The 13,334-nt window shown below is 41.2% G+C and overlaps 1 protein-coding gene across 1 annotated transcript in view; it reads left to right on the plus strand.

Moving 5' to 3' along the window:
- The window catches only part of RPS6KB1 (ribosomal protein S6 kinase B1), a gene marked incomplete in the record, with an annotated part of 122,639 nt that overhangs the window by 34,267 nt on the left and 75,038 nt on the right, over positions 1-13,334 (plus strand). The window contains 2 exon segments of the mRNA XM_053707338.1: positions 10,512-10,632; positions 10,745-10,813. Coding sequence (XP_053563313.1) covers positions 10,512-10,632; positions 10,745-10,813 — 190 coding nt within the window.

Consider the following 13,334-nt stretch of genomic DNA (forward strand, 5'->3'; position numbering starts at 1 on the left):
TGTGCATAATTATTAGGCAACTTAACAAAAAACAAATATATACCCATTTCAATTATTTATTTTTACCAGTGAAACCAATATAACATCTCAACATTCACAAATATACATTTCTGACATTCAAAAACAAAAACAAATCAGTGACCAATATAGCAACCTTTCTTTGCAAGGACACTCAAAAGCCTGCCCTCTATGGATTCTGTCAGTGTTTTGATCTGTTCACCATCAACATTGCGTGCAGCAGCAGCCACAGCCTCCCAGACACTGTTCAGAGAGGTATACTGTTTTCCCTCCTTGTAAATCTCACATTTGATGATGGACCACAGGTTCTCAATGGGGTTCAGATCAGGTGAACAAGGAGGCCATGTAATTAGATTTTCTTCTTTTATACCCTTTCTTGCCAGCCACGCTGTGGAGTACTTGGACGCGTGTGATGGAGCATTGTCCTGCATGAAAATCATGTTTTTCTTGAAGGATGCAGACTTCTTCCTGTACCACTGCTTGAAGAAGGTGTCTTCCAGAAACTGGCAGTAGGACTGGGAGTTGAGCTTGACTCCATCCTCAACCCGAAAAGGCCCCACAAGCTCATCTTTGATGATACCAGCCCAAACCAGTACTCCACCTCCACCTTACTGGAGTCTGAGTCGGACTGGAGCTCTCTGCCCTTTACCAATCCAGCCACGGGCCCATCCATCTGGCCCATCAAGACTCACTCTCATTTCATCAGTCCATAAAACCTTAGAAAAATCAGTCTTGAGATATTTCTTGGCCCAGTCTTGACGTTTCAGCTTGTGTGTCTTGTTCAGTGGTGGTCGTCTTTCAGCCTTTCTTACCTTGGCCATGTCTCTGAGTATTGCACACCTTGTGCTTTTGGGCACTCCAGTGATGTTGCAGCTCTGAAATATGGCCAAACTGGTGGCAAGTGGCATCTTGGCAGCTGCACGCTTGACTTTTCTCAGTTCATGGGCAGTTATTTTGCGCCTTGGTTTTTCCACACGCTTCTTGCGACCCTGTTGACTATTTTGAATGAAACGCTTGATTGTTCGATGATCATGCTTCAGAAGCTTTGCAATTTTAAGAGTGCTGCATCCCTCTGCAAGATATATCACTATTTTTTACTTTTCTGAGCCTGTCAAGTCCTTCTTTTGACCCATTTTGCCAAAGGAAAGGAAGTTGCCTAATAATTATGCACACCTGATATAGGGTGTTGATGTCATTAGACCACACCCCTTCTCATTACAGAGATGCACATCACCTAATATGCTTAATTGGTAGTAGGCTTTCGAGCCTATACAGCTTGGAGTAAGACAACATGCATAAAGAGGATGATGTGGTCAAAATACTCATTTGCCTAATTCTGCACTCCCTGTATTACATGGTTAGAAAACACCAAGATAACCCATTTAAAATATTCAAATATTTTTTATTTTATTTTTTAAACTTCATTCATCACCTTTAAAAGTGCATTCCAGGCAAAATTTGAATCAACATGGATTAATTTCAGTTCAGAATACAATCACTTTGGTAATATATACATTTATTAGCAAAAATGCTTCTAATAAAAACTATAGCTGTTTCAAAAGTGTATTTAAAGGGACATTATACACATTTTTTCTTTGCATAAATGTTTTGTAGATGATCTATTTATAAAGCCCATAAAGTTTTGTTTTTTTTAAATAAATGTATAGTTTTGCTTATTTTTAAATAACATTGCTCTGATTTTCAGACTCCTAACCAAGCCCCAAAGTTTTATGTGAATACGCTCGACTACCTACTCCAGCTTGCTCCTCCTGTTTGTGTAAAGGGTCTTTCTCCAACATAGGTGTGTCCGGTCCACGGCGTCATCCTTACTTGTGGGATATTCTCTTCCCCAACAGGAAATGGCAAAGAGCCCAGCAAAGCTGGTCACATGATCCCTCCTAGGCTCCGCCTACCCCAGTCATTCTCTTTGCCGTTGTACAGGCAACATCTCCACGGAGATGGCTTAGAGTTTTTTAGTGTTTAACTGTAGTTTTTATTATTCAATCAAGAGTTTGTTATTTTAAAATAGTGCTGGTATGTACTATTTACTCAGAAACAGAAAAGAGATGAAGATTTCTGTTTGTATGAGGAAAATGATTTTAGCACCGTAACTAAAATCCATGGCTGTTCCACACAGGACTGTTGAGAGCAATTAACTTCAGTTGGGGGAACAGTGTGCAGTCTCTTACTGCTTGAGGTATGACACATTCTAACAAGACGATGTAATGCTGGAAGCTGTCATTTTCCCTATGGGATCCGGTAAGCCATGTTTATTAAGATAGTAAATAAGGGCTTCACAAGGGCTTATTAAGACTGTAGACTTTTTCTGGGCTAAATCGATTCATTATTAACACATATTTAGCCTTGAGGAATCATTTATTCTGGGTATTTTGATATGATTATATCGGCAGGCACTGTTTTAGACACCTTATTCTTTAGGGGCTTTCCCTAATCATAGTCAGAGCCTCATTTTCGCGCCGGTATGGCGCACTTGTTTTTGAGGACAGCATGGCATGCAGCTGCATGTGTGTGGAGCTCTGATACATAGAAAAGTCTTTCTGAAGGCATCATTTGGTATCGTATTCCCCTTTGGGCTTGGTTGGGTCTCAGCAAAGCAGATTCCAGGGACTGTAAAGGGGTTAAATATAAAAACGGCTCCGGTTCCGTTATTTTAAGGGTTAAAGCTTCCAAATTTGGTGTGCAATACTTTTAAGGCTTTAAGACACTGTGGTGAAATTTTGGTGAATTTTGAACAATTCCTTCATACTTTTTCGCAATTGCAGTAATAAAGTGTGTTTAGTTTAAAATTTAAAGTGACAGTAACGGTTTTATTTTAAAACGTTTTTTGTGCTTTGTTATCAAGTTTATGCCTGTTTAACATGTCTGAACTACCAGATAGATTGTGTTCTGACTGTGGGGAAACCAAGGTTCCTTCTCATTTAACTATATGTATTTTATGTCATAAAAAAATTTAGTAAAAATGATGCCCAAGATGATTCCTCAAGTGAGGGGAGTAAGCATGGTACTGCATCATCCCCTCCTTCGTCTACACCAGTCTTGCCCATACAGGAGGCCCCTAGTACATCTAGCGCGCCAATACTCCTTACTATGCAACAATTAACGGCTGTAATGGATAATTCTATCAAAAACATTTTAGCCAATATGCCCACTTATCAGCGAAAGCGCGACTGCTCTGTTTTAGAAAATTCTGTAGAGCATGAGAACGCTGATGATATGGTTTCTGAAGGGCCCCTACACCAGTCTGAGGGGGCCAGGGAGGTTTTGTCTGAGGGAGAAATTTCAGATTCAGGAAACATTTCTCAACAAGCTGAACCTGATGTGATTACTTTTAAATTTAAGTTGGAACATCTCCGCGCTCTGCTTAAGGAGGTGTTATCCAATTTGGATGATTGTGATTATCTGGTCATTCCAGAACCACTATGTAAAATGGAAAAGTTCTTAGAGGCCCCGGGGCCCCCCGAAGCTTTTCCTATATCCAAGCGGGTGGCGTACATTGTTAGTAAAGAATGGGACAGGCCCGGTATACCTTTAGTACCTCCCCCCATATTTATAAAATTGTTTTCCTATAGTCGACCCCAGAAAGGACTGATGGCAGACAGTCCCCAAGGTCGAGGGGGCGGTTTCTACTCTACACAAGCGCGCCACTATACCCATAGAAGATAGTTGTGCTTTCCAAGATCCTATGGATAAAAAATTAGAAGGTCTGCTAAAGATGTTTGTTCAGCAAGGTTCCCTTCTACAACCAATTGCATGCATTGTCCCTGTCACTGCAGCCGCATGTTTCTAGTTTGATGAGCTAGGAAAGGCGATTTTTAGTAATTCTTCTTCTTATGAGGAGATTATGGACAGAATTCGTGCTCTTAAATTGGCTAATTCTTTCACCCTAGACGCCACCTTGCAATTGGCTAGGTTAGCGGCGAATAAATTCTGGGTTTGCTATTGTGGCGCAGAGCGCTTTGGTTAAAATCTTGGGCAGCGGATGCGTCTTCCAAGAACAAATTGCTTGACATTCCTTTCAAGGGGAAAACACTCTTTGGCCCTGACTTGAAAGAGATTATCTCTGATATCACTGGGGGCAAGGGCCACGCCCTTCCTCAGGATAGGTCTTTTCAAGACCAAAAATAAACCTAAGTTTCGTCCCTTTCGCAGAAACGGATCAGCCCCAAGGGCTACGTCCTCTAAGCAGGAAGGTAATACTTCTCAAGCCAATCCAGCCTGGAGACCTATGCAAGGCTGGAACAAAGGAAAGCAGGCCAGGAAACCTACCACTGCTACCAAGACAGCATGAAATGCGGGCCCCCGATCCGGGACCGGATCTGGTGGGGGGCAGACTCTCTCTCTTCGCTCAGGCTTGGGCAAGAGATGTTCTGGATCCTTGGGCGCTAGAAATAGTCTCCCAAGGTTATTCTCTGGAGTTCAAGGGGCTTCCTCCAAGGGGGAGGTTCCACAGGTCTCAGTTGTCTTCAGACCACATAAGAAGACAGGCATTCTTACATTGGGTAGAAGACCTGCTAAAAATGGGAGTGATTCATCCTGTTCCATTAGGAGAACAAGGGATGGGGTTCTACTCCAATCTGTTCATAGTTCCCAAAAAAGAGGGAACGTTCAGACCAATCTTAGATCTCAAGATCTTGAACAAGTTTCTCAAGGTTCCATCGTTCAAGATGGAAACCATTCGAACACTTCTTCCTTCCATCCAGGAAGGTCAATTCATGACCAAGGTGGATTTCAAGGATGCGTATCTACATATTCCTATCCACAAGGAACATCATCGGTTCCTAAGGTTTGCATTCCTGGACAAGCATTTCCAGTTCGTGGCGTTCTCTTTCGGATTAGCCACTGCTCCTAGGATTTTCTCATAGGTACTAGGGTCCCTTCTGGCGGTGCTAAGACCAAGGGGCATTGCTGTAGTACCTTACTTGGACGACATTCTGATTCGAGCGTCGTCCCTTCCTCAAGTAAAGGCTCACACGGACATTGTCCTGGCCTTTCTCAGATCTCATGGATGGAAAGTGAACGTGGAAAAGAGTTCTCTATCTCCGTCAACGAGGGTTCCCTTCTTGGGAACTATAATAGACTCCTTAGAAATGAGGATTTTTCTGACAGAAGCCAGAAAAACAAAACTTCTAGACTCTTGTCGGATACTTCATTCCGTTCCTCTTCCTTCCATAGCGCAGTGCATGGAAGTGATAGGTTTGATGGTAGCGGCAATGGACATAGTTCCTTTTGTGCGCATTCATCTAAGACCATTACAACTGTTCATGCTCAGTCAGTGGAATGGGGACTATTCAGACTTGTCTCCGAAGATACAAGTAAATCAGAGGACCAGAGACTCATTCCGTTGGTGGCTGTCCCTGGACAACCTGTCACAAGGGATGACCTTCCGCAGACCAGAGTGGGTCATTGTCACGACCGACGCCAGTCTGATGGGCTGGGGCGCGGTCTGGGGATCCCTGAAAGCTCAGGGTCTTTGGTCTCGGGTAGAATCTCTTCTACCGATAAATATTCTGGATCTGAGAGCGATATTCAATGCTCTCAAAGCTTGGCCTCAGCTAGCGAGGGCCAAGTTCATACATCAACCATCAGGGGGGAACAAGGAGTTCCCTAGCGATGGAAGAAGTGACCAAAATCATTCTATGGGCGGAGTCTCACTCCTGCCACCTGTCTGCTATCCACATCCCAGGAGTGGAAAATTGGGAAGCGGATTTTCTGAGTCATCAGACATTGCATCCGGGGGAGTGGGAACTCCATCCGGAAATCTTTGCCCAAGTCACTCAACCGTGGGGCATTCCAGACATGGATCTGATGGCCTCTCGTCAGAACTTCAGAGTTCCTTACTACGGGTACAGATCCAGGGATCCCAAGGCGGCTCTAGTGGATGCACTAGTAGCACCTTGGACTTTCAAACTAGCTTATGTGTTCCCGCCGTTTCCTTTCATCCCCAGGCTGGTAGCCAGGATCAATCAGGAGAGGGCGTCGGTGATTTTGATAGCTCCTGCGTGGCCACGCAGGACTTGGTATGCAGATCTGGTGAATATGTCATCGGCTCCACCATGGAAGCTACCTTTGAGACGAGACCTTCTTGTTCTAGGTCCGTTCGACCCACTCCAGCTGACTGCTTGGAGATTGAACGCTTGATCTTATCAAAGCGAGGGTTCTCAGATTCTGTTATTAATACTCTTGTTCAGGCCTGAAAGCCTGTAACCAGAAAAATTACCACATAATTTGGTATATCTGTTGGTGTGAATCTGCAGGATTCCCTTGGGACAAGGTTAAGATTCCTAAGAGTCTATCCTTCCTTCGAGAAGGATTGGAAAAAGGATTATCTGCAAGTTCCTTGATGGGACAGATTTCTGCCTTGTCTGTGTTACTTCACAAAAAGCTGGCAGCTGTGCCAGATGTTCTAGCCTTTGTTCAGGCTCTGGTTAGAATCAAGCCTGTTTACAAAATTTTGACTCCTCCTTGGAGTCTCAACCTAGTTCTTTCAGTTCTTCAGGGGGTTCCGTTTGAACCCTTACATTCCGTTGATATTAAGTTATTATCTTGGAAAGTTTTGTTTTTGGTTGCAATTTCTTCTGCTAGAAGAGTTTCAGAATTATCTGCTCTGCAGTGTTCTTCTCCTTATCTGGTGTTCCATGCAGATAAGGTGGTTTTGCGTACTAAACCTGGTTTTCTTCCAAAAGTTGTTTCTAACAAAAACATTAACCAGGAGATAGTTGTGCCTTCTTTGTGTCCTAATCCAGTTTCAAAGAAGGAACGTTTGTTGCACAACTTGGATGTAGTTCGTGCTCTCAAATTTTACTTAGCAGCTACTAAGGATTTCAGACAAACTTTGTCTTTGTTTGTTGTTTATTCTGGTAAACGGAGAGGTCAAAAAGCAACTTCTACCTCTCTCTCCTTCTGGATTAAAAGCATTATCCGATTGGCTTATGAGACTGCCGGACGGCAGCCTCCTGAAAGAATCACAGCTCACTCCACTAGGGCTGTGGCTTCCACATGGGCCTTCAAGAACGAGGCTTCTGTTGATCAGATATGTAAGGCAGCGACTTGGTCTTCACTGCACACTTTTTCTAAATTTTACAAATTTGATACTTTTGCTTCTTCTGAGGCTATTTTTGGGAGAAAGGTTTTGCAAGCCGTGGTGCCTTCCATTTAGGTGACCTGATTTGCTCCCTCCCTTCATCCGTGTCCTAAAGCTTTGGTATTGGTTCCCACAAGTAAGGATGACGCCGTGGACCGGACACACCTATGTTGGAGAAAACAGAATTTATGTTTACCTGATAAATTACTTTCTCCAACGGTGTGTCCGGTCCACGGCCCGCCCTGGTTTTTTTAATCAGGTCTGATACTTTATTTTCTTTAACTACAGTCACCACGGTAACATATGGTTTCTCCTATGCAAATATTCCTCCTTAACGTCGGTCGAATGACTGGGGTAGGCGGAGCCTAGGAGGGATCATGTGACCAGCTTTGCTGGGCTCTTTGCCATTTCCTGTTGGGGAAGAGAATATCCCACAAGTAAGGATGACGCCGTGGACCGGACACACCGTTGGAGAAAGTAATTTATCAGGTAAACATAAATTCTGTTTTTCATATGCAAAAGAAGGGGGCGGGGGGGGGAGTGTCTTATTTGTCACTTGCAGTGGGCTTTCCAGCTACCTTTTCAACAGAGCCAAACTGACAGCTTCTAAGTAAGTTTTTAAACAGTTTTATACTGGATTTTTATATCAGTATCTGTGCATATTATTCTTTATAGTAGTGTCTATTACATGCAGTTATATGAAAATGAGTGTATACTGTCCCTTTAAGTATGCACCGTACATTAGCATTTTAAACACAGCACTTGCTCAGAGAGCCCAATGTGCTTTTTTGTACCATCTGGTAGTGACTAAATTTGTTTATTGCTGACAAGATAAAAGCCCCACTTGCACTCTGACCAGCTGCTGTATTTCAAATGCTGGTGCACTGAGAATATCTAGCTATGCTTTACAGGCACGTGAATAAAAAAAATGTTAACACTAAAGCAGTGGAAACTTTTACTAGAAGTATCTTTGCCAATGCATGTGTATTGCAAATATGTTTCTATGCAAAGATGTAATTAACCTACGTGCATTTAAATTTTGACTGGAATGTCCCTTTTAAGCTTACTAAAAACATGTCTTTCTCTATGTTCACTTGTAAAATTAAAACGAATATTTATATCTCAACTCATGCTTTTAAAACATGCACTTTGTGTGCAATCTAAGTGATCATCAAAATGTTAATTCATCAGTGCAATGAGCTGTTTTTATATTTTCACCAATTTAATTGCGCAAATATTCATGAATTGATACAAATGTTTAAAGAAATAGTAAAGCCAAAACTATTATTCACTATTTAGATAGAGCATGCAATTTTAAATAACTTTCCAATTTACTTCTATTATCTAATGTGCTTCGTTCTCTTGGCATCCTTTGAAAGGCAGCACTACTGAGCTTAGTGGCACTATACAAATAAATTATACTACCTAGGTAGGCTCAGGATCTGGAAACTAGCTGTTGATTAGTGGCTGCACATTTATGCCTCTTGTCAGCTTACCTTTGCATTAAGCTAGCTCCCAGTAGTGCATTTTCTCTTTCAATAAAGGATACCAAGAGAATGAAGCAAAATTGATAATAGAAGTACATTTGAAAGTTGTTAAACTGTATTCACCATCTGAATCATGAGAGAATACTTTTCGGTTTCATGTTCCTTTTTAAGAAGCTGCACTGTAAGCAGTGACCTGCCATATACTTTATACAGTTTTGCTCATAAGTTTACATACCCTGGCAGAATTTGATTTCTTGGCCATTTTTCAGAGAATATGAATAACACAAAAACTTCACTCATGGTTAGTGTTTGGCTGAAGCCATTTATTATCAATCAACTGTGTTAACTCTTTTTAAATCATAATGACAACAAACTATCCAAATGACCCTGATCAAAAGTTTACATACTCTGGTTATTTTGGCCTGATAACATGCACACAAGTTGACACAAAGGGGTTTAAATGGCTATTAAAGGTAACCATCCCCACCTGTGATATGTTTGCTTGTAATTAGTGTGTGGGTGTATAAAAGGTCAATGAGTTTCTGGACTCCTGACAGACCCTTACATCTTTTATCCAGTGCCGCACTGACAATTCTGGATTCATGGGGAAAGTAAAAGAATTGTCAAAGGATCTGCGGGAAAAGGTAGTTTAACTGTATAAAACAGGAAAGGGATATAAAAAGATCCAAGGAATTGAGAATGCCAATCAGCAGTGTTCAAACTCTAATCAAGAAGTGGAAAATGAGGGGTTCTGTTGAAACCAAACCACGGTCAGGTAGACCAACTAAAATTTCAGCCACAACTGCCAGGAAAATTGTTCGGAATGCAAAGAAAACCCCACAAATAACTTCAGGTGAAATACAGGACTCTCTGAAAACGTGGTGTGGCTGTTTCAAGATGCGCAATAAGGAGGCACTTGAAGAAAGATGGGCTGCATGATCGAGTCAACAGAAGAAAGCCATTACTACGTAAATGCCACAAAGTATCCCGCTTACAATACGCCAAACAGCACAGAGACAAGCCTCAAACCTTTTGGCACAGTCATTTGCAGTGATGGGACCAAAATTGACAAAATTGACCTACTGTGAAACACGGAGGTTGATTGCTGATGTTTTGGGGATGTGTGAGCTACAAAGGCACAGGAAATTTGGTCAGAATTTATGGCAAGATGAATGCAGTATGTTATCAAAAAATACTGGAGGAAAATTTGCATTCATCAGCCCAGAAGCTGCGCATGGGACGTACTTGGACATTCCAACATGACAATGATCCTAAACACAAGGCCAAGTCGACCTGTCATTGGCTACAGCAGAATAAAGTGAAGGTTCTGAAGTGGCCATCTCAGTCTCCTGACCTCCATATCATTGAGCCACTCTGGGGAGATCTCAAATGTGCAGTTCATGCAAGACAGCCCAAGAATTTACAGGAACTGGAGGCTTTTTGCCAGGAAGAATGGGCAGCTTTTCCATCTGAGAAGATAAAGAGCCTCATCCACAAATACCACAAAAGACTTCAAGCTGTCATTGATGTTAAAGGGGGCAATACACGGTTTTAAGAACTGGGGTATGTAAACTTTGATCAGGGTCATTTGGGTAGTTTCTGTTGTCATTATGATTTAAAGAGTTAACACAGTTGATTGATAATAAATGGCAAATAAATCAGCCAAACACTAACCATGAGTGAAAGAAAAGTTTTTGTGTTAGCATTCATTTTTTTTGTTTTGTTTTTTAAATATTTAAACTTGTTTAAAAAGTGCGCTTTCATATGCATGATATGTTTTCTGTCCCTTTTAAGCCATTTATTCATTTTTATTTTTGCTGGTTGTGTTTTTAGTCATTCTGTTCTGCATGCAAATTAGACATTCGTTATCTAAAATATTATACTTTAATCCTTTACCCTCCTAGTGATATGGAAAATTGTGAAAAGTTTGAGATCTCAGAAACCAGTGTGAATAAAGGTCCAGAAAAGATAAGACCAGAATGCTTTGAACTTCTCCGTGTCCTTGGGAAAGGTGGCTATGGGAAGGTATGCGATTTATTGCTATGTTTTATTATTTTTTATGTTACTCTTTATGCAGATGTATTCAAAATGTACTGGACTTAATGTGTTTTGTTAAAATATTTGTTTTTAAACTCAGGTTTTCCAAGTGCGAAAGGTCATTGGAGCCCATACAGGAAATATATTTGCTATGAAAGTGCTTAAAAAGGTAAAACTCATCTCACCCAAAATGTTTGCTCTAGCTGGGTTTCGACTTTGGCTCTTGCTTCCTCGTACTTTGTGCTCTGGAATCCATTCCTATTCCATATACAGACCTTGTGTTTCTAAGGTTGTATGTTTGTTGTTTTGACCTCTGATGGGTCAATGTCCTGTCCTTTTAAAAAGCCTGAGTTTCCTATCACCTTTCCTATCACCTTTACTGTAGCCAGTTAGAGCCAGGAGTAAATGAGCTTCTGGACAGGTCTAAGCATTTAACATGTAGCATGTAGTTGAGCCAGACAAAGTACAGCATAATTAAAGGGACATTAAACCCCTTACGATATTAACCCTTTGGCTGCTAAGCCATTTCCCACCTGGGTGCTAATATTTTCTTTTTTTTTTTTTTTTTTTTTTTTTTTTTTTTTTTTTTTTTTTTACAGACCCCCAAGACTTACACTGTTGGAAAGGTTACGATTACCTTTCCAACAGTGGGTCTTGGGGGTCTGTAGCTGCTTAGATGCCTGAGATACAGGCTTGTAAGCAGCATGCCCCCTCCTCCTATACTTAACATTGTTAAGTATAAATAATGGTGAAGAGAAAAAGAGAGCGCCTCATATATTTCCTTAAGTATAAATAAAGTTGCGTGGTGACGTCATCACGTAATTGCGTGTGACGTCACCGCGCATCACGTGAAGCCCTGGCGATGCCTGTCACTCTACAGGCACGATCGCCGGGTAGCAGCAGTAAGGAGCCCCCAGATCTACCTCAAGGTGGGAGAGTGCTCTTGACGGCTCTGAGCCGTCATTAGCACCAGAGTTAGAAACTCTGTAACGGCTCAGAGCCGTCATTAGCACTCAAAGGGTTAATATAAATTGTTTAATTACAGTAAAACAGCTTTGCTATATACTTTAATTTATTTTGTTCTCCTTTTCTGAAAATGTAATTCTGCATATTGTGGACTACCGTACACAGCCAATCACGTGCGGGCAAAAACTGTCCATCTCCCCGGTTGGACCTAAGAGGTGGCAAAAGGTCAGGAAAGCAGTGGTCTAATGACTGCTGCTTGTTAAATACGGACTGCAGGTTCTCTTGTGAGAACCTGCAGTCGTAAGAGGTGCAAAGCTTTGATAAATTGACCCATTTGTTGCAAAATAGGTGATATGGAATAGGGATGTGCATTTGAATACTTTAAGATCTGAATGCAGAACTTTCTTGTGAAAGTTCAACACACTAAGATCTGTGCAAATCCAGATCTTAGTTTGCTGAACTTTCACAAGAAGAAATCCAGCTCCGAAAAGACAAAGGATTCAATTTATTTGTTCTGCAACAAAGGATAGCAAGAATAAGCAAATTTGAGAACAGAAGTAAATTGGAAAGTTGTTTAAAACTGCATGCTCTATTTTAATCATAAAAGTTTAGTTTTGACTTTACTGTTCTTTTAAATACTTTGTGTGCATTTTACCATTCTGAGGGGTGGAACAAGCCTATTTGCAGAGGAATTTTTGAGCAAAAGTCACTAAAATAATGGTTCTGTAGCAGACAAATTCATTCCTTGTCATACACCTGATGGGTAAAAAGTCAATTAATACTCTGAGAATACCCCCCCAGTTTGTAGTTGGTCAATCGGATCTTTCTGTAAACATGAAGAGCTCAGTACTTTTTATACTAATCTGCTCAGGCAACAGTTATGAGAAGCACATCTGGAAAGCTTGAACCAGGAACGCTCCCAAACAGACATTAAGAACAGCTGCTTTTTCCTGAAAGTTTAATTGTAATTGGTAAAAAAAAAAAAAAATGCTAATTGCCTTCTGGCTGCTAGTCATAGAGAACCAAAACTATATTCCTGGGGTAATCAGTGTCCCTTTGTGAATTAAGTCTCCTATATTTTCTGCTCAACCACTAAAAGTAAGTGAGAAGATGGAAAATTCTGTTTCTTTCATGTAATTAGCAAGAGTCCATGAGCTAGTGACGTATGGGATATACATTCCTACCAGGAGGGGCAAAGTTTCCCAAACCTCAAAATGCCTACAAATACACCCCTCACCACACCCACAAATCAGTTTTACAAACTTTGCCTCCTATGGAGGTGGTGAAGTAAGTTTGTGCTAGATTCTACGTTGATATGCGCTCCGCAGCAGGTTGGAGCCCGGTTTTCCTCTCAGCGTGCAGTGAATGTCAGAGGGATGTGAGGAGAGTATTGCCTATTTGAATGCAGTGATCTCCTTCTACGGGGTCTATTTCATAGGTTCTCTGTTATCGGTCGTAGAGATTCATCTCTTACCTCCCTTTTCAGATCGACGATATACTCTTATATATACCATTTCCTCTACTGATTCTCATTTCAGTACTGGTTTGGCTTTCTACTACATGTAGATGAGTGTCCTGGGGTAAGTAAGTCTTATTTTCTGTGACACTCTAAGCTATGGTTGGGCACTTTTTATATAAAGTTCTAAATATATGTATTCAAACATTTATTTGCCTTGACTCAGGATGTTCAACATTCCTTATTTCAGACAGTCAGTTTCATATTT

The sequence above is a fragment of the Bombina bombina genome, chromosome 3 (assembly GCF_027579735.1).
Source record: "Bombina bombina isolate aBomBom1 chromosome 3, aBomBom1.pri, whole genome shotgun sequence".
NCBI classification, from domain to species: Eukaryota; Metazoa; Chordata; class Amphibia; order Anura; family Bombinatoridae; genus Bombina; species Bombina bombina.